The sequence below is a fragment of the Osmerus eperlanus genome, chromosome 6 (genome assembly GCF_963692335.1).
Source record: "Osmerus eperlanus chromosome 6, fOsmEpe2.1, whole genome shotgun sequence".
In the NCBI taxonomy this organism is placed as follows: Eukaryota; Metazoa; Chordata; class Actinopteri; order Osmeriformes; family Osmeridae; genus Osmerus; species Osmerus eperlanus.
This window is the reverse complement of record NC_085023.1, coordinates 264398-286610: the sequence shown is the minus strand read 5'-3', so window position 1 is coordinate 286610 and position 22213 is coordinate 264398. Positions and strand designations below refer to the sequence as shown.

General features: G+C 48.3%; 1 protein-coding gene across 1 annotated transcript in view; it reads left to right on the top strand.

Moving 5' to 3' along the window:
• The window catches only part of itga9 (integrin, alpha 9), a 113979-nt gene that overhangs the window by 88027 nt on the left and 3739 nt on the right, over nt 1–22213 (top strand). Inside the window, exons 19-27 of the mRNA XM_062462892.1 lie at nt 1250–1336; nt 2692–2771; nt 2907–2990; nt 3545–3662; nt 5411–5518; nt 13143–13268; nt 13578–13697; nt 14578–14683; nt 21945–22060. Coding sequence (XP_062318876.1) covers nt 1250–1336; nt 2692–2771; nt 2907–2990; nt 3545–3662; nt 5411–5518; nt 13143–13268; nt 13578–13697; nt 14578–14683; nt 21945–22060 — 945 coding nt within the window. The remainder of the gene's footprint in view (nt 1–1249; nt 1337–2691; nt 2772–2906; nt 2991–3544; nt 3663–5410; nt 5519–13142; nt 13269–13577; nt 13698–14577; nt 14684–21944; nt 22061–22213) is intronic.

The window sequence follows — 22213 nt, the reverse complement described above, 5'->3', positions numbered from 1 at the left end:
ACATCAGCCCTACCACACACCAACCCTACCACTCACCACCCCTACCACACACCACCCCTACCACACACCACCCCTATCACACACCAGTCCAAACACACATCAGCCCTACCACACACCATCCCTATCATACACCACCCTCATACACACCACCCCTACCACACACCACCCCTACCACACACCACCCCTATCACACACCAGTCCTAACACACATCAGCCCTACCACACACCAACCCTACCACTCACCACCCCTACCGCACACCAACCCTACCACACACCACCCCTACCACACACCACCCCTATCACACACCAGTCCGAACACACATCAGCCTTACCACACACCACCCCTACCACACACCAATCCTACCACACACCACCCCTACTTCACACCAACCCTACCACACACCACCCTCACACTCACCACCCCTACCACACACTCCCCTTCAGCCACAGAGCCTCTTGATGTACCCCCCCACTCTTCGTCAGCCCTCCTCCTCCTGTTTCCCAGCGTGGGGAGGAAGTGTTTAGATAGGGCAGATGGAGAAGCTCACCACTGTTTAGACAAGCTTCCAAACACACCATCCTCCCTTCCTCCTCTCCTTCCCTCCTCCTCTCCTTTCTTCCTCATCTCTCCTTCCCTTCTCATCTCCTTCCCTCCTCTTCTCCTCTCATTCCCTCCTCTCCTTCCCTCACCCTTCACCTCTGCATGTGTGTTTGAACTGTGTTTGTTTGTCTGATCTCTGTGTGTGTGTGTGTCTGACCTGTGTATGTGTGTATGTGCCTGACCTCTGTGTGTGTGTGTGTGTGTGTGTGTCTTACCTCTGTGTGTGTGTCTGAACTCTGTGTGTGTGTGTGTTTGACCTGTGTGTGTGTGTCTGACCTGTGTGTGTGTGTGTCTGACCTTTCTGTGTGTGTGTGTGTGTGTGTGTCTGACCTCTGTGTGTGTGTTTGTCTGACCTCTGTGTGTGTGTGTGTGTGTGTGTCTGACATCTGTGTGTGTGTGTGTGTGTGTGTGTGTCTGACCTCTGTGTGTGTGTTTGTCTGACCTCTGTGTGTGTGTTTGTCTGACCTCTGTGTGTGTGTTTGTGTGTGTGTGTGTGTGTGTGTGTCTGACATCTGTGTTTGTGTGTGTGTGTGTTTGACTGACCTCTGTGTGTGTGTTTGTGTGTGTGTGTGTGTGTCTGACCTCTGTGTGTGTGTTTGTGTGTGTGTGTGCGTGTGTGTGTGTCTGACATCTGTGTGTGTCCTCCAGGAGGAGAAGGGAATTTCCTGTGATCTGGTTGAGTTGGATTTTCTCAAATGCAGCGTGGGATTCCCCTTCATGAGAGCACAGACCAAGGTAGCCACGGCAACCCACGCATTATTATGGGATGTTAACCTATATTACACCTGTAGCCCAAGGTAGCCACAGCAACCCACACATTATTATGTTCCTCCTCCTTTCTCCTCTTCTCTTCCTCTTTCTTCCTCCCCTCCTCTTCCTTCTCTCTCCTCCTCTCTCTTCTTCTCTCCTCCACTCTACTCCTCTTCTCCTCCTCTCCTCACCTCCTCCTCCCCTCCTCTCCCTGCTCTCTCATCCCCTCCTCCTCTCCCTGCTCTCTCCTCCTCTCCTCCCCTCCTCACCTCCTCCTCCCCTCCTCTCCCTCCTCTCTCTTCACCTCCTCCCCTCCTCTCCCTGCTCTCTCCTCCCCTCCTCCTCTCCCTGCTCTCTCCTCACCTCCTCCTCCCCTCCTCTCCCTCATCTCTCCTCACCTCCTCTCTCCTCCTCACCTCCTCCTCCCCTCCTCTCCCTGCTCTCTTCTCCCCTCCTCCTCTCCCTGCTCTCTCCTCACCTCCTCCTCCCCTCCTCTCCCTCCTCTGTCCTCTCCTCACCTCCTCTCCCTCTTCTCTCCTCCTCTCCTCACCTCCTCCTCCCCTCCTCTCCCTGCTCTCTACTCCTCTCCTCACCTCCTCCTCCCCTCCTCTCCCTGCTCTCTCCTCCCCTCCTCCTCCCTGCTCTCTACTCCTCTCCTCACCTCTTCCTCCTCTCCCTCCTCTCTTCTCATCTCCTCACCTCTTCCTCTCCCTGCTCTCTCCTCCCCTCCTCACCTCCTCCTCTCTCTCATCACCTCCTCCTCCCCTCCTCTCCCTGCTCTCTCCTACCTTCCTCCTCTCCCTGCTCTCTCCTCACCTCCTCCTCCTCTCCTCTCCCTCCTCTCTCCTCATCTCCTCCTCTCCCTCCTCTCTCCTCATCTCCTTTCTCTCCTCACCTCCTCCTCTCCCTCCTCACCTCCTCCTCCTCTCCTCTCCCTCCTCTCTCCTCATCTCCTCCTCTCCCTCCTCTCTCCTCATTTCCTTTCTCTCCTCACCTCCTCCTCTCCCTCCTCTCCTCAACTCCTCACCTCCTCCTCCCCTCCTCTCCCTCCTCTCTCCTCACCTCCTCCTCCCCTCCTCTCTCCTCATCTCCTCACCTCCTCCTCCCATCCTCTCCTTCCTCTCTCCTCACCTCCTCCTCCCCTCCTCTCCCTTCTCTCTCTTCACCTCCTCCTCCCTTCCTCATCTCCTCACCTCCTCCTTCCTCCTCTCTCCTCACCTCCTCCTCCCCTCCTCTCCCTCCTTTCTCCTCACCTCCTCCCCTCCTCTCCCTCCTCTCTCCTCACCTCCTCACCTCCTCCTCTCCCTGCTTTCTCCTCACCTCTCTCCTCCTCTCCTCAGTATCATCTTGCAGTGATCTTTGACAGCAGTCGGCTGTCAGGGCAGAATGAAACCCTGCAGTTCATAGTTCAAGCCAAAAGGTAACTTACACCTGTTTATACATGAGGAGAGTGTTCTAGTATGAAAATATCTATACTGTCAGAACTCTGTTCTTCACACTAATTTCATGTTACTAAATGCTGAATACATTTTCTGTGTATGATTCCTGCCTACAGTGCAAACCCAGAACACAAGCTTCAGGACAACACACTGCATTTGTCTGTACCACTGGTACACGAGGTGGACACAACTATCACTGGGTAAGGGAGGTGTGTGTTTACGTGTCTGCATGGGTGCGTGCTTGGGTATGTGGGTGTGTGTCTCGTGTGTGTCTGGTAAAAGGACAAAATGTTAAGGTAGGTGATTGTGTTTGGTTTTCTGTGCCCAGATGTGTTTTGTCTGGAGGGAGGAGAGGAGGAATAAGGATAGGCTGAGGGAGAAATTGCACTCAGGAGATATAGAGGGACGGAGAGATGGATGAAAAGGGAGAGGAGGATGGGGGTTAGGAACACAATTACTGTTGTTAGTTTGGAACTTATCATCTTGAAAGGCAGCTCTTTACCCAAACATGTCAGACATGAATATAATGAAAAGGAGAGGAGGAAAGGAGAGAAGAGGAGAACAGAGGAGAAGAGAAGAGAAGAGAAGAAAGGAAATGTCAGGAGGAGGGGATAGGGGAGAGGGTTTTTATGTTTTGGAGGGGAAACATGGGAGACCATGCCAGTCTGCCTGTCTGCCTGCCTGCCTGCCTGCCTGCCTGCAAGCAAGCCTGACTGCCTGTCTGGCTGACCTGTCTGTTTTTTGTGTCTGCCAGGGTGGTGACCCCCAGCTCGTTTGTCTATGGTACGTATGGTAACTCCATCGATGAGTCTCGCTTTATTCAGCTGCAGGACCTGGAGTGCAACTTCCAGCCTCTCAACCTCACCTTCCAGGTACCCACTTACTTACTACAGCCTCTATGATATACGTAGTACATACTATACCTCTCAACCTCACCTTCCAGGTACCCACTTAAATACTACATCCTGTACTTTATACTATACTACATCCTATATACTATAATCCCTACCCCTCTTTCCACCTCTCCCTCCACCTCTCCCTGCCCTTCACCCTCCCTATACCTCACCCTACCTCTCTCTCCACCTCTCCCTCACGGTCCCTCCACCTCCCCCTCCCTCCACCTCCCCCTCTTTCCACCTCCCCCTCTTTCCACCTCTCCCTCCACCTGTCTCTCCCTCCACCTGTCTCTCCCTCCCCCTCCCTCCCTCCACCTGTCTCTCCCTCCCCCTCCCTCCCTCCACCTGTCTCTCCCTCCCCCTCCCTCCCTCCACCTGTCTCTCCCTCCCCCTCCCTCCCTCCACCTGTCTCTCCCTCCCCCTCCCTCCCTCCACCTGTCTCTCCCTCCCCCTCCCTCCCTCCACCTGTCTCTCCCTCCCCCTCCCTCCCTCCACCTGTCTCTCCCTCCCCCTCCCTCCCTCCACCTGTCTCTCCCCGTCCCTCCCTCCACCTGTCTCTCCCTCCCCCTCCCTCCCTCCACCTGTCTCTCCCTCCCCCTCCCTCCCTCCACCTGTCTCTCCCCCTCCCTCCCTCCACCTGTCTCTCCCCATCCCTCCCTCCACCTGTCTCTCCCTCCCCCTCCCTCCACCTGTCTCTCCCTCCCCCTCCCTCCCTCCACCTGTCTCTCCCTCCCCCTCCCTCCCTCCACCTGTCTCTCCCTCCCCCTCCCTCCCTCCACCTGTCTCTCCCCCTCCCTCCCTCCACCTGTCTCTCCCCATCCCTCCCTCCACCTGTCTCTCCCTCCCCCTCCCTCCCTCCACCTGTCTCTCCCCCTCCCTCCCTCCACCTGTCTCTCCCTCCACCTGTCTCTCCCTCCCCCTCCCTCCCTCCACCTGTCTCTCCCTCCCCCTCCCTCCCTCCACCTGTCTCTCCCTCCCCCTCCCTCCCTCCACCTGTCTCTCCCCGTCCCTCCCTCCACCTGTCTCTCCCTCCCCCTCCCTCCCTCCACCTGTCTCTCCCTCCCCCTCCCTCCCTCCACCTGTCTCTCCCTCCCCCTCCCTCCCTCCACCTGTCTCTCCCCATCCCTCCCTCCACCTGTCTCTCCCTCCCCCTCCCTCCCTCCACCTGTCTCTCCCTCCCCCTCCCTCCCTCCACCTGTCTCTCCCTCCCCCTCCCTCCCTCCACCTGTCTCTCCCCCTCCCTCCCTCCACCTGTCTCTCCCCATCCCTCCCTCCACCTGTCTCTCCCTCCCCCTCCCTCCCTCCACCTGTCTCTCCCCATCCCTCCCTCCACCTGTCTCTCCCTCCCCCTCCCTCCCTCCACCTGTCTCTCCCTCCCTCCCTCCACCTGTCTCTCCCTCCACCTGTCTCTCCCTCCCCCTCCCTCCCTCCACCTGTCTCTCCCTCCACCTGTCTCTCCCTCCCCCTCCCTCCCTCCACCTGTCTCTCCCTCCCACTCCCTCCCTCCACCTGTCTCTCCCTCCCCCTCCCTCCCTCCACCTGTCTCTCCCCATCCCTCCCTCCACCTGTCTCTCCCCATCCCTCCCTCCACCTGTCTCTCCCTCCCCCTCCCTCCCTCCACCTGTCTCTCCCTCCCCCTCCCTCCCTCCACCTGTCTCTCCCCATCCCTCCCTCCACCTCTCTCTTTCTCTCCCTCCCACCCCCTCCCTCCCTCCTCCCCCCAGGTGATAAACAGAGGTCCCAGCAGGTTACCTGGCTCCATGGTAGACATCAGGATCCCCAGCAGGTTGTCTGGGAGTGGAGCAGAGATGTTCCACATTATTGACACTCAGGTGGGTAGACAGTCCATATACTTTCATCCCTCCATCTATTCATCCCTCTGTCTCTCACAACAGTCCATAGACGTTCATCATCCCTTCATCTATTCATCCCTACATCCATCCATTCATTTAGACTTTTCTCTTTCCGTCCCTCCCTCCCTCCATTCATCCAACAACAGTGTTTATTGGTTTTCTCCCTGCAGGCATTCGTTCTGCATTCCTCTTCCATTCCTCCATCTGATCTCTAGTTCTTGCTTGTCTTAATCTCCTGGGGGGCCAGGTCTGGGGGGCCAGGTCTGGGGGGCCAAGGCGCAGATAGGAGTTTTGCTTACTCAAAAATGTTCTGAGGGCAGAAAGGAAAATGATTGGTTACAGATTCAACCAATGAAATTGAAGGAGAGGCGTGCTCAAGACTTTTGAATTGTGTAGGGAATCGGACATTAGAATTGTGGAGGAAAACGTCAAGACGTTAGGAATTGTGTTTAAGTGAATATTTTGTTAAAATTCAACAAGCTCTGATGTTTATAAAGATAATTGGCAAACATTAATTCAAATAACTAATAATCATCTTATCGTATGCATTTTGATTTGACTCCTTCATCAGTCGCACCAAAGCTGCTCATGGTGTAACGTTAAATAGGGTAAAACCTGCTTTTTTTATGTTAACCATTTCATGTTTGTTTTATAAAGCCATTATGCGACGACATAATAGCTTTAGATATCCGTGACATTTCATTAATTCATTCATACATTTATACAACTTATTCATCTTCCGCTCTAGCGCTGCAAGATAGCGCTGTGCTATTTTTACTCAACTAGCGCTGCTCTCAGGGCAGGAGTGCACCATAGGTTCAAACTATGCTGCTCTCAAGGCAGGAGTGCACCATAGGTTCGAATTATGCTGCTCTCAGGGCAGGAGTGTGCCATAGGTTCGAACTATGCTGCTCTCAGGGCAGGAGTGCGCCATAGGTTCGAACTATGCTGCTCTCAGGGCAGGAGTGCGCCATAGGTTCGAACTATGCTGCTCTCAGGGCAGGAGTGCGCCATAGGTTCGAACTATGCTGCTCTCAGGGCAGGAGTGCGCCATAGGTTCGAACTATGCTGCTCTCAGGGCAGGAGTGCGCCATAGGTTCAAACTATGCTGCTCTCAGGGCAGGAGTGCACCATAGGTTCGAACTATGCTGCTCTCAAGGCAGGAGTGCGTCATAGGTTCAAACTATGCTGCTCTCAAGGCAGGAGTGCGTCATAGGTTCGAACTATGCTGCTCTCAAGGCGCAGGAGTGCGTCATAGGTTCGAACTATGCGCTGCTCTCAGGGCAGGAGTGCGCAATAGGTTCATCTTTCGTTCGTGTTATGTACAAAGTATTAAGGACATGTATTCTTGTATGTATAACTTGAATTTTGTACCTTAATTTTTTAACATTTTGTTTTTCATTTTCTTTTTGGTAAGACTTCATTTCAATGGTCCGTCTGTTGACACGCTATAGGTTATCAGTAACTACTCAGTAGCATGTCAACAATGTATCCGTTTACATTCAACAAAACTGTTTCAACAGATATGTAGTTATGCATTCAACTAACTGTCTGTAGATTATCAGGTGCATTTCAAGTGTTAATCTACAAGTTTGACTGAATGTATCTGCTGACTTTCAAAGCTCGTTTTTCAAAAGGTCATAAACCAATATTCAACTAACTGTCTGTAGATAGTGTGTTGCATTTTGAGTCCATCTGTTGGCACACTATAAGCTGTAAGTAGCTACTCAGTAGTATGTCAACAATGTATCAGTTGACATTCAACAATGTCAACAGACAAGTACAATGCATTCAACTAACTGTCTGTAGACTATCAGGTGCATTTCAAGAGTTGATCTACAGACTTTACAAAATGTCTGCTGACTTTCAAGGTTTTTGAACCAACATTCAACTAATTGTCAGTTAACTGATACGTTTACTATCTGTTGATAATGTATTGATTCTCAACTAAAGATAATGCGCTTCTCTTCTTGATTATTTACAAACTATTAGTAGGCATTTTCCACTAAATGTTTGTAGACGTGTTTTAGGACCATCCAATTAAAGTGAAAAACCTTTGGGTGTAGTAGAATGCATCAACAGAAAGGAACTGAAGAAGACCCGCCCCTGGGATTGACATCAATGAGGACTTTTCCGAGGCTGTACGGCAGAAACGAAGAGATCTTTTGCCTAAACTTAAGGAGGCATGGGATAGAGGGGACATTGCCTACTTAAGATATGATCGCCTTGTGACCCACCCACCTAGGGAGCGAGGGGCTGTGTCGCCCCAGCACTTGCCTGAATGAAGAGTGGGTATGTAGGACTCAGAGATGAGGACTTTCTGTTTTTTATTTATCTTTAATGTCTATTAAACTACCGAAAAAAGGTTTGAGGTTTGCTCATTTAAATGTCTGTAGTTTAAAAAACAAGGTTCAAGAGCTATGTACTATTTTACACAAAAATGATATTCATATTATGGCTGTGTCAGAGACTCACTTGGAAGAAGCCATAGGGGATGCAACTGTTTCAATTCAAGGTTACAATATATTTAGATTAGACAGAGACAGGTATGGGGGAGGTACTGCTTTCTACATTAAAAATCATATTCCAGCCAAAATAAGGAAAGATCTAGGTATGGTTGGAGTAGAATCCTTATGGCTCCAAGTTCATATCCCGCATCTGAAACCTATATTGACATGCTGGTGTTATAGGCCACCATGCTCTAATGCTGAATATCTGAATAACATATGCATGATGCTGGAGAATGTAACTGATAATGACAATAATATTTACATTCTTGGTGATATGAATATAGACTGGTTGTCCAGTAATTGTACATTGAAAAGGAAGTTGAGCGATGCAGCCACATTATGCAACTTATCTCAAGTCATAGGTGTACCCACAAGAATTAATGTCAATAGGGACGGAATGGTCACGTCAACGTGCATTGATCACTTTTTTACAAATTGTTCTGAAAAATGTTCTAAAGCTGTGTCGGTTCCTGTGGGCTTCAGTGACCACAATATTGTCGCTTTAACTGTGAAAACAAAGGTTCCTAAAGCAGGGCCTAAAGTAATTCATAGAAGAACATATAAAACCTTTTTAGAAAATGATTTTATTGCTGATGTAGAAAATATCGAGTGGGATACTGTGCTTGAGAAGATGCATGTAAATGCTGCACTGGACTACTTTATGAATTTATTTTCTGCAGTGTGTGATAAACATGCTCCAATTAAGAAGCTCACTGTTAGATCACTTAAAGCACCTTGGCTGGATGAGGAATTGAGAAACTTGATGAGAGAAAGGGACCTACTGAAAAGATCTGCCATCATGTCAGGTAATGTAGCAGATTGGCAAGCCTACCGCTCACTAAGAAATATAATAACTAAATTAAATAGACAAAAGAAAAAATATTACTATAATTCTAAATTTGAGGAGTGCCATGGAGACAGTAAAACACTTTGGAGCTTAATGATGCTATGGGCAGAAGTAAAATGGCCAAAACACCTTCATTTATTGAACTGAATGGAGAATTCATTACTAAACCATCTGATATAGCAAACTACTTCAATAATTACTTCCTCAGTAAAGTGAACACACTAAGAAATCAAATGCTGCCTGTGAGTGGTGGGCTGTCCAAAGCTATAATAAAAAAATCATATTATGTGTGGTAAGGATTGTGTGTTTGAATTCAAGCCAATCAGTGCTGATTTTATGGTTAAGATACTTCACACAATTAAGTGTGATAAACCTTGTGGGTTTGATAATATTGACGGCAGACTGCTTCAGTTATCAGCTAAATCAATTGCTAAGCCTGTAGGCCATATTTTTTATTTATGTTTTAAGGAATGTGCTTATCCTGATTTGTGGAAAATTGCAAAGGTTACTCCTCTGTCAAAAAACAGTAGGGAGCCATTTATAGGTTCAAACAGTCGGCCTATCAGCATCTTACCTGTCTTGAGTAAACTTTTGGAGGGAATTATATTTAAGCAGATCCAGCAATATCTTGCAGAAAACAACATTAACTCAGATATACAGCATGCATACAAAGCAGGTTACTCTACAAGCACTGCACTGACATGTCTTACTGACGAGTGGTTCAAACAGATTGACATGAAGTCAGTTGTTGGGGTGGTGCTCTTGGATTTCAGTGCAGCCTTTGATATCATAGATCATGAGCTACTACTCATGAAACTGTCGGCGTATGGATTCAAAGATTCCGCTATTGATTTATTGAAGGGCTATTTAGTGAACAGAAAACAATGTGTTATGTTCAATGGCTCCCTTTCAAATATTGAGACACTTCAGTGTGGAGTTCCTCAGGGAAGCTGCCTTGGCCCCCTTCTCTATTCTATTTTTGTAAATGACATGCCATATGTATTAAAAAATGCAGGAATGGGGATTTATGCGGATGACACGACTATGTATGTATCGTCAGAGAGCATTGAACATGTTAATGAGGTGCTTCAACTAGAGTTAACGCTTGTTTCTGAATGGATCATGGAAAATAAGATGAAGTTGAATGTCCAAAAAACTAAATGTATGGTAATCGGCTCTAAATATGCTCTCAGGACAGAGAAGAAATTAAGCCTCTCTTTAAAGGGTGCTGCAATGGAACAGGTTAAAGAAGTTAAACTGTTGGGTGTCACTATTGACGAAACATTGTCATGGTCCACTCAGATTAATAATACAGTGGTGAGAATGATTAATGGTATCTATGCCATTAGAAGGAGTGCTCATCTGCTAACTAACACAACAATTAGACTAGTCATACAATCTCTAGTTCTGTCAAATCTGGACTACTGTCCTGTGATTTGGTCTAGTGCATCAAAGCAAGAACTCAGTAAACTCCAGCTTGCTCAGAACAGAGCGGCAAGACTGGCACTTCACTGCTCTGTTAGGAGTAGTGTGGAGGTTATGCATGCCAGGCTGTCATGGATGAGGGTGGATGAAAGACTGGCATGTAGCCTTATTCTGTTTTTAAATAATGCGTATTCCTCACAGAAACCTGTCAGTTTGTATTTACAGCTATCACCTGCAAATGAGAGACATGGTTATAATACTAGACAGGCAATAAGTGGTCACTTTACTTTTCCTCTACCCAGAACCAATGCACTTAAGAAAACAGTAATGTACAGAGCCATTGCATACTGGAATGTGCTCCCCTCATATGTGACTCTAACACGAAATAAATGTGATTTCAAAAGGAAACTTAAGGCAGCTATAATTAGAAAGTAAATTATAGTAGATTAGATTATTATTTTAGGTATTTAAGGGATTTCAGGTATTATTTTACTTTTAATGTAAATTTTGTTTTCTAAGTCTGTGTTTTTGTGATAATTGATCATGCTGTACTGCATTTTATGTATTTATATTGTATTGTAATATTTTTTGCCTGGACCCCAGGAAGAATAGTCTCCACCATGGTGTAGACTAATGGGGATCCTTAATAAATAAATAAAATAAATAAACAGAACACATATAAACCATTTGTACATAAAGAGGAAAGTTTTGCTAAACTGATCACTAACACTGGTTAACTAACGTCAATACCAGGCTATGAAGTACAGTAAAACAAACATGAAAGGCAGCAAATGAAAGAAAAAAAGCTCTTTTATTCTTACAACTTTTGGTCAGGTGGTCAATACCTGACCAAAAATAAAACATAACAAGCATCAACAAAATATATTTGAGCAGGTACGCGTGTTCCATTCGACGCCCCTCGCCTTGCAAGGGTGGCAGTATGCAGGGTACCACTCATTTCACCTGAGCAAAAGCACGGAGGGGGCATACGGAAGGAGAAGATTTATTACACAAAAGTGGTAAATATTTGGCAAATTAGCAGAAAAGGTAATCAAGATAAAAAGCAACAAAAAGCTCATCCCCTTTACTGTAAAATACTAAATTCTTGTAACATGCTTCAAGCTCATGAACAAGCTTAGGGGGTGATGTAGTGTTTCTAACAGTTGATGTTAGCCTCAGCAATATGTTCTGTTCTTCTGTAAATTGTTACTGTAACTGTACAAAAAAGAAACGTTGCCAGTGTGGTGATTGTATTTATGTTTTATTTTTGGTCAGGTATTGACCACCTGACCAAAAGTTGTAAAAATAAGAGCTTTTTTTCTTTCATTTGCTGCCTGTTTCATCATGTTTGTTTTACTGTACTTCATAGCCTGGTATTGACGTTAGTTAACCAGTGTTAGTGATCAGTTTAGCAAAACTTTCCTCTTTATGTACAAATGGTTTATATGTGTTCGGTTGATGCATTCTACTACACCCAAAGGTTTTTCACTTTAATTGGATGGTCCTAAAACACGTCTACAAACATTTAGTGGAGAATGCCTACTAATAGTTTGTAAATAATCAAGAAGAGAAGCGCATTATCTTTAGTTGAGAATCAATACATTATCAACAGATAGTAAACGTATCAGTTAACTGACAATTAGTTGAATGTTGGTTCAAAAACCTTGAAAGGCAGACATTTTGTAAAGTCTGTAGATCAACTCTTGAAATGCATCTGATAGTCTACAGACAGTTAGTTGAATGTATGGTACTTGTCTGTTGAAACTGAATGTCAACTGATATATTGTAGACATGATACTGAGTAGCTGCTTACAGCTTATAGTGTGCCAACAGATGGACTATCAAAATGCAACACACAATCTACAGACAGTTAGTTGAATATTGGTTAATGAGGTACTGTGATGGACCTGGTACTGTGATAGGCCTGATACTGTGATATACCTGAAACTGTGATGGACCTGGTACTGTGATGGACCTGATACTGTGATAGACCTGATACTGTGATGGACCTGGTACTGTGATGGACCTGGTACTGTGATAGACCTGAAACTGTGATGGACCTGGTACTGTGATGGACCTGGTACTGTGAAAATGGACCTGATACTGTGATAGACTTGGTACTGTGATGGACCTGATACTGTGATAGACCTGGTACTGTGATGGACCTGGTACTGTGATAGACCTGGTACTGTGAGGCCTGAAACTGTGATGGACCTGGTATTGTGATAGGCCTGATACTGTGATGGACCTGGTACTGTGATGGACCTGATACTGTGATAGACCTGGTACTGTGATGGACCTGGTACTGTGATGGACCTGATACTGTGATAGACCTGAAACTGTGATGGACCTGGTATTGTGATAGGCCTGATACTGTGATGGACCTGGTACTGTGATGGACCTGGTACTGTGATGGACCTGATACTGTGATAGACCTGGTACTGTGATGGACCTGGTGCTGTGATAGACCTGATACTGTGATAGACCTGGTACTGTGATGGACCTGGTACTGTGATGGACCTGGTACTGTGATGGACCTGATACTGTGATAGACCTGGTACTGTGATGGACCTGGTACTGTGATGGACCTGATACTGTGATAGACCTGATACTGTGATAGACCTGGTACTTTGATAGACCTGATACTTTGATGGACCTGATACTGTGATGGATCTGATACTGTGATAGACCCTGGGAAACTGACTTTCTCTCCTTCACTGTTGCTTTCTATCCTTCATTCCCTCTTTCATCGTTCTTTCCATTTTCCGCCTTTTACTTCCCTCCTCTCCTTTCCTCTATTCCTTCCCTCCCTGCTCTCCAGGTGTCTGATGGGAGAGGTAACTGTTCTGTGCACAGGAACCCTAACCCATGCTTCCTGCCCAGAGACAGAGAGAGTGTTTTCCACACCATTTTCTCCTTCTTCACCAAGTCTGGACGCAGGGTCCTGGTGAATACACACACACATGCTCTAACATATACACATTGTTTACCCCTCCTTTTGCTCAGTCTCCCCCTCTTAACTCCCTTTCCCTCCCTCCTTGCCTCCCTCCCTCCCCCTTTCCCTCCCTGGCTGTCCTCTCACCTCCCCCACCCCCGCCATTCCCCTGCACCACACCCCTCCGCTCCCTCCTTTCCCCTGCCTCCTCACCTCCCCCTCCACTCCCCTACCCACTCCTCTTCATCCATCCATCCCCACCCACTCCCCTCCCTCCTTCCCATCCATACCCCACCCCCTCCCTTCCCTCATTCCCCCCAGGACTGTGATCGTCCAGGCAGGGCCTGTCTGACGATATCCTGTCGTCTGGGCTCCCAGGCCAAGGAGGAGGCGCTGAGTGTGGACATGAAGATGCTGCTAAACGTGGAGATTCTGAAGAGGGTGAGCTCTATCACTCTGACAAACCTCTAGGATGATCTATAATACAGCTGTTCCTTTATACTGAGACATTGCTTTGTCCTCTACACACTCATAAGGGAATGCATGGAACATGAGTTAGAGAATATGGGTGAACAAGCTCCTATCAGGTGTGTAGAGTAGTCCTCTCCTAACACTATCAGGTGAATATTGTGAATGATTATGTTTTCACTCTGTCAGTTATTTACTGTCCTTAAACAAGGAACTATAATGAAGCTGATAAACTAGTTCAGCCAATTAAATATACAGTCTGAAGTTAGGGCCACCCCCACCCAGTGTTTGTATCAATGCATCGAGACAATAGATACACCTTGAGAGATGATTTGGCCTGCAATACATTTGGGGTAACTGAACTATCTAGACTGATATTGCTTAGAAAAGAGAATGTTTCCATGTGTATATATCCTCCATGTGATTAATTCAAAGTGCCAGTCACCAGTTTAAGGTGTCTTTGGAAATATTGGGATCTAGCCACCCTCATTATATGATTTTGGAGCTACTGAACTGGTATTGAAAAAGGTGTCCTAGTTGTGATGTGCATGCAGCTGTTTCCTCCTCGTCAAAACAATCAGCTATCACCTCAACTCAAAACATTTCTGTCATTATCTTTTACTCACTGTGCCTGTGGTCTATCAAAACGGGTGGGATTACTGTGGTGTAAGCACTTGCAGCATGTGGGGGGTCTCCCTTTCTCATGAAGATGGTTGAAAGCAGAGACTAAGACAGCTTGTTGATGGCCAAAAGACGGGCAGTTCTGGAACGCTAGCTAGCTAGCAGGTGTATGACGTGCTTCTCTCTACAGGACTAGCTAACTAGCAGGTATATGATGTGCTTCTCTCTACAGGACAGCTCCTCTGTGGTCCAATTTGTGACTAGGGGGAGCGTACGTGTGGACGACAGTGCTGTTGCAACGGAGATTACCAATGGCCTATCAGAAGACGTATCTGTAAGTATGCAAAACTGTCATCAGATAAACAGCCACTCATATTGTGGTATCTGTGCGTAGGATTGACATGATGAAGCAGTGAAACCTTCTTAGACCGTTTTGATGATGTCCTGTGAGGTGTATTTTTAACCCAGCAAGCAGCTGAGGGCTACGGGTGTTTGCTGAAAGTAGGCTGGTGAGTTGGAGGCAGAGAGTTGGGGATAGGGTTGTATTCAGGGTTAGGGATTGAGAGATGGTTGGGGTGAGGTGATGGAGAAGGATAGGTATAGGGTGAGGATTATGGTTGGTGTGAGATTGACGATTGGGATGAGAGTAGGGGTGAGGGTGAGGTGAGGGTGATGTGAAGGTTTGTATGAGGTGAGGGTTGGGATGAGGTGAGGGTGAGGCTGAGGGCTGGGTGAGGTGAGGGAGAGGTGTGAGGTGAGGGTTGAGTGAGGTGTGCGGGTGAGGGTTGGGATGATGTGAGGGTTGGGATGAGGTGAGGATTAGGGTGATGGTTGGGATGAGGTGAGGGTTGGGGAGTTGAGGTATGAAGTGAGGGTTGGTGTTTAAGAACATAATAATTTAAAGATAGTAAATAAAAGAAGCAACAGCAGCAAGCTCTTTGATATTTCTTTAAATGGCTCTCAAGGCAAAAATATGTTCACATTAATCCTCATTTGCGATTTTTTGGTGGCCAAGAAGCGAAACATTTTCTTTACAAACTTGGTATCTCGACACGGAAGCCTCTTTTCGAAAACGTTTGCCCGGTACGTCCAATCTAAATGTTCCGTTAAGCCAGCAAACAGGAAGTTGGGTAGTATCTCAGCAAATCTTTGATGGATTCACACCAAACTTGCTACGTGTACTCAGAAACCTTTTCTGAGGATGTCGAAAATGTGTTCTGCGTCATTTGACTGCTTTGCCACTTCATTGCTGCCAAACTTGGTATGTTGACTCGGAACCCTCTTCTGAGAATGTCCAAACAATTTGGTGTCATGCTACCACTGGGAGTGGCCACAGGAAGCAAAAATGTGTTATTGACAATAACCTTTGAAGTGTTTGCCTTTACTTAGAGATTCCTTTGTCTCATGATATCTTGGGAGATCCCGTGTGTGACAGATCGTAATGCGTGACACCAGCCGAATTGATGCGGCCGCCATTTTGAATTACTTTTTTTTCTCTATTCCTCCTACAAAGTGTGTCCAATCTTCACCAAATTTGGCAGAGATTATCTTCAGATCAAGCCTTACAAAAGCTACAGGGCTCGACAGTAACGATGGCCCGGGGCCAGTAAAAAGTTACGTCGGGACAGTTAAACTAGCAACTCACTGGCCCGATCGGGCCACTGCAAATTATTGATTGAAAAAAATGTTTGCATTGTTAAAGTTAACATCCTTCATATGTTTTGCTATCTGCTAAATGAATAAATAACTTTGCAGCTCGTGGGGCGCACAGTTCCAAATCAAGAGTTGAGTAGTGAGTGACGAGTGGTTGTCAAATTGTAATTCTCTAATATCAATAAATTTTTTAACAACTGGCGCGAGACAATAAAGTGAAGATGGCAGCAAAGAAGAGCTACGAGCTCAAACAAAAGCAACTTTTTTCTTTTTACACAGGCACCGACAATTTTCTAAAACAATCCCTGACCAGCCATGCTAGCAGACAGCACCTGGTTTGCGTGACAGCTAAGCGGATGGTTGACAATCCATCTTCCAGGCCGTTGACCATGCTGGTCGGGAATTTAAATGCAGATGCCCATCGTGATATTGCACGACTTATAACAACGGCATATCACGTAATTAAGACGGGCCAGCCGTTCGCCTCGTTCCCCCGGGCTATTGAACTTCAGCAGAAGAATGGTGTCGACTTAGTATCGACACCATTCTAGTGATGGGTACTTAGTATCATACTGATGAAATGCTATGGAAGATGTTATATATTAGCATTGAGGGACCAGAGGTTTCAGTTTCAGCCAGACAGAGTTGTGCAGAGATGGCTGTCAGCAGGGAAGAGAGCACGTCATGTTTGAGGTTAAAAGTCAATTGTTTTGATGACTATTAACTTTTTATTTTTTATCACTAGAAATGTGATTTCATTTTTGTTCTTTTTTTATCCAGAATGTGTTTAATAAATGGTTAAACATGCTAACAGAATAACATAACTTAGAAGTCTTTGGTTTTGTTGTAACAATGATAAATTACAGCTTTTGGAGGAGGGGCCAGTAAAAATTGTCTTGGTGCCAGTAAGTTTCAAACCCACTAAATGTTAATGTTGAGCCCTGAGCTATCACACGTTTTTTTGATTTTGGAATCCGTTTGCCCGGTACAGCCAATAAAAATGTGCAGCTAAGCCGCCAAACAGCAAGTTGGGTCGTATCTCTGCAAACCTTTGATGAATTTACACCAAAATTGCTGCGTGTACTGTACTCGGAACACTCTTCTGAGGATGTCTAAAATGTTTTCCCTGACATTTGACCTTAGAATGGGTTTAGTTTCCCACGATCAGAGAAAGAACCTGGCACTCTGAAAAGTTCATATCTGCCGTGATTGACGTTGTTTGGATAAGCATTTCGACATCAAAAATAATTAGTCGCAGCTTGGCTTGCTCTCTTCGTGTCACAGCCCCTTCACTCTGATGGGTCTTCTGGTCTGCAGCGAGTTTTCTACGAATACCTCGACTCGAGAACCGGGAACTCTGGAAAGTTAACGGAGTGCAGTCAGCTACTGCGATTGAACTAATGCGATTAACAAAGGCATTTGCAATTAAATGAAACTAAGCGTAGGAACGTAAATAGTTTTTTGGAGGGATTTAGCTTTTTCAACCGATAATCAACTTCTTTCAAAAGCGCTGGCTAGCAAACAGAACGACAATATAAAGTGGATATAGCCTACTTTCACACTATGTTTAAATGTTTGTGGTGGTAAGACAATTTAACAGAGAACCAATATAGTAAAAGCAATTTAGAATGTAGGAAACAGCAGAAAAATGAAAGCCCTATCTATAATTCCATAAATCTGCTGTGTGTGCCACCAATTTTATCACGGGCACTATGCACTATCCATAGTTCAAGTAATCTGTATTTGTGTGTTTCACTGACATCTTAGTCACAGGCACTATGCACTAGTTTACTACAAATTACCCAAAATTGCGTTCTGTCTCTGTATTAAACATTAATTATTCAAATTGCCAGCCAAGAACTTCCTGGAACTATCTAGAGTCTACGTAAAGCCCTCAAGTCTCCACCTCCCAGCTCCACAGGACGGGGCGAATTTGTGTCAATGCCCAGTTTCTCTGTCAGCACACAGAAGCTGGAGAGGGGAGAGAGAAAGGGGAGGAGGGGAGGGGGGAGGGGGGGAGAGAGGGGAAGGGGGTGGGAGGGGAGGGCAGAGGAGAAAGGAGAAAAGAGGGGGAAGAAGAGAGAGGTGCTAGCCCTATCCCTCCTCTTATGACAACAAGCCCACTGTAATGCAGAGATGAGAGGAGGATGAGCGGTGGATGAGTTACTGCCTCACAGCAGAGGCCGAGGGGCCAACATGTCTAAGGTTTAGTGTCCGTGTCTAACACCGGCAGCTTGGCAGGACTTCAGAACAACCAGACAGATCACAGAACACGCAAGCACTCTGGAATCCAGAACAATTCAAAGATTCCACGGATTGGGGGAAAGAAACATTCAGGAGAAAGGTTCTGGGACGGTTCTCCATGTTAATGAAAGGCTGAGCTGGTTTCACTCTGGGTTCAAAGCAAGGATATGGTTAAACTCTTACAGTTAAATTGATTATATTTAAGTTAAATTATTCTTCTTCCATTTCAGGTGGAAGGGAGGTGGGAGGGTCCATACCCAGAGCAGGTGGAAGGGAGGTGGGAGGGTCCATACCCAGAGCAGGTGGAAGGGAGGTGGGAGGGTCCATACCCAGAGCAGGTGGAAGGGAGGTGGGAGGGTCCATACCCAGAGCAGGTGGAAGGGAGGTGGGAGGGTCCATACCAAGAGCAGGTGGAAGGGAGGTGGGAGGGTCCATACCAAGAGCAGGTGGAAGGGAGGGTCCATACCCAGAGCAGGTGGAAGGGAGGTGGGAGGGTCCATACCAAGAGCAGGTGGAAGGGAGGTGGGAGGGTCCATACCTAGAGCAGGTGGAAGGGAGGTGGGAGGGTCCATACCAAGAGCAGGTGGAAGGGAGGTGGGAGGGTCCATACCCAGAGCAGGTGGAAGGGAGGTGGGAGGGTCCATACCAAGAGCAGGTGGAAGGGAGGTGGGAGGGTCCATACCCAGAGCAGGTGGAAGGGAGGTGGGAGGGTCCATACCCAGAGCAGGTGGAAGGGAGGGTCCATACCAAGAGCAGGTGGAAGGGAGGTGGGAGGGTCCATACCCAGAGCAGGTGGAAGGGAGGTGGGAGGGTCCATACCCAGAGCAGGTGGAAGGGAGGGTCCATACCAAGAGCAGGTGGAAGGGAGGTGGGAGGGTCCATACCCAGAGCAGGTGGAAGGGAGGGTCCATACCAAGAGCAGGTGGAAGGGAGGGTCCATACCAAGAGCAGGTGGAAGGGAGGTGGGAGGGTCCATACCCAGAGCAGGTGGAAGGGAGGTGGGAGGGTCCATACCAAGAGCAGGTGGAAGGGAGGTGGGAGGGTCCATACCCAGAGCAGGTGGAAGGGAGGGTCCATACCCAGAGCAGGTGGAAGGGAGGTGGGAGGGTCCATACCAAGAGCAGGTGGAAGGGAGGTGGGAGGGTCCATACCAAGAGCAGGTGGAAGGGAGGGTCCATACCCAGAGCAGGTGGAAGGGAGGTGGGAGGGTCCATACCCAGAGCAGGTGGAAGGGAGGTGGGAGGGTCCATACCCAGAGCAGGTGGAAGGGAGGGTCCATACCAAGAGCAGGTGGAAGGGAGGGTCCATACCAAGAGCAGGTGGAAGGGAGGTGGGAGGGTCCATACCCAGAGCAGGTGGAAGGGAGGTGGGAGGGTCCATACCCAGAGCAGGTGGAAGGGAGGTGGGAGGGTCCATACCCAGAGCAGGTGGAAGGGAGGTGGGAGGGTCCATACCCAGAGCAGGTGGAAGGGAGGTGGGAGGGTCCATACCCAGAGCAGGTGGAAGGGAGGTGGGAGGGTCCATACCAAGAGCAGGTGGAAGGGAGGGTCCATACCAAGAGCAGGTGGAAGGGAGGTGGGAGGGTCCATACCAAGAGCAGGTGGAAGGGAGGGTCCATACCAAGAGCAGGTGGAAGGGAGGTGGGAGGGTCCATACCAAGAGCAGGTGGAAGGGAGGAGGGAGGGTCCATACCGAGAGCAGGTGGAAGGGAGGGTCCATACCTAGAGCAGGTGGAAGGGAGGTGGGAGGGTCCATACCAAGAGCAGGTGGAAGGGAGGAGGGAGGGTCCATACCCAGAGCAGGTGGAAGGGAGGGTCCATACCAAGAGCAGGTGGAAGGGAGGTGGGAGGGTCCATACCCAGAGCAGGTGGAAGGGAGGTGGGAGGGTCCATACCTAGAGCAGGTGGAAGGGAGGTGGGAGGGTCCATACCCAGAGCAGGTGGAAGGGAGGTGGGAGGGTCCATACCAAGAGCAGGTGGAAGGGAGGTGGGAGGGTCCATACCAAGAGCAGGTGGAAGGGAGGTGGGAGGGTCCATACCGAGAGCAGGTGGAAGGGAGGTGGGAGGGTCCATACCGAGAGCAGGTGGAAGGGAGGTGGGAGGGTCCATACCTAGAGCAGGTGGAAGGGAGGTGGGAGGGTCCATACCCAGAGCAGGTGGAAGGGAGGTGGGAGGGTCCATACCAAGAGCAGGTGGAAGGGAGGGTCCATACCAAGAGCAGGTGGAAGGGAGGTGGGAGGGTCCATACCAAGAGCAGGTGGAAGGGAGGGTCCATACCAAGAGCAGGTGGAAGGGAGGTGGGAGGGTCCATACCAAGAGCAGGTGGAAGGGAGGAGGGAGGGTCCATACCGAGAGCAGGTGGAAGGGAGGGTCCATACCTAGAGCAGGTGGAAGGGAGGTGGGAGGATCCATACCAAGAGCAGGTGGAAGGGAGGAGGGAGGGTCCATACCCAGAGCAGGTGGAAGGGAGGGTCCATACCAAGAGCAGGTGGAAGGGAGGTGGGAGGGTCCATACCCAGAGCAGGTGGAAGGGAGGTGGGAGGGTCCATACCTAGAGCAGGTGGAAGGGAGGTGGGAGGGTCCATACCAAGAGCAGGTGGAAGGGAGGTGGGAGGGTCCATACCAAGAGCAGGTGGAAGGGAGGTGGGAGGGTCCATACCAAGAGCAGGTGGAAGGGAGGTGGGAGGGTCCATACCGAGAGCAGGTGGAAGGGAGGGTCCATACCTAGAGCAGGTGGAAGGGAGGTGGGAGGGTCCATACCAAGAGCAGGTGGAAGGGAAGTGGGAGGGTCCATACCAAGAGCAGGTGGAAGGGAGGTGGGAGGGTCCATACCGAGAGCAGGTGGAAGGGAGGGTCCATACCTATAGCAGGTGGAAGGGAGGTGGGAGGGTCCATACCTAGAGCAGGTGGAAGGGAGGTGGGAGGGTCCATACCCAGAGCAGGTGGAAGGGAGGTGGGAGGGTCCATACCCAGAGAAGGTGGAAGGGAGGGTCCATACCAAGAGCAGGTGGAAGGGAGGTGGGAGGGTCCATACCCAGAGCAGGTGGAAGGAAGGTGGGAGGGTCCATACCCAGAGCAGGTGGAAGGGAGGGTCCATACCCAGAGCAGGTGGAAGGGAGGTGGGAGGGTCCATACCTCTTCCCTCCACGCTGCACATGTGGGGATGTGTGTGTTCAGCACCAGAGATAGATCGTCCCGCAGTGCAGACCTGTCATGGGAAACTGACTAAATAACAAATATTTACTTTAGAAATATGACTATTTATAGGACACTGCTTGATGGGGGTTTGTCATGTGTATTTAACAAAGCTGATAAAATATTGCGTGTTCATAAATAATCTTTATCATCAACAATGTCAACAGGCCTTCCATGTTAGTTTGTATCACAGAAAGTCTGTTGTGAGAAACACATCACCAGGGTCAGACTTAAAAACATAGTTATAATTTTATGTACTTCTTCAGTTATATGTATGTATATGAGTGTGTGTAACCATAGTGTGTGGTAACTGTGTTGCGTGTGTGTGTGTGTGTGTAGTAACCGTGGTGTGTGTGTGTAGTAACCATGGTGTGTGTGTGTGTAGTAACTGTGGTGTGTGTGTGTTTAGTAACCATGGTGTGTGTGTGTGTGTAGTAACCGTGGTGGGTGTGTAGTATTCGTGGTGCGTGTGTGGGTGTAGTAACCGTGATGTTTGTGTTACAGCTAGTGTTTGAGGCGCTACACAGCCAGGAGCCGCGAGGCTATGTGGTGGGCTGGATCATAGCCATCAGCCTGCTGATCGGGATCCTGCTCTTCCTGCTGCTCGCTGTGCTCCTCTGGAAGGTAATACACACACACCACAACTACACACCACACCACACTTCTTCTATTCCATGTCTTTCTGTCTCCCTCTATCTCCATCAATCTAATCCTAACCCTCCCTTTATCTCCTCTATCTCCCTTTATCTCATCTATCTCCCGTTATCTCCTTTATCT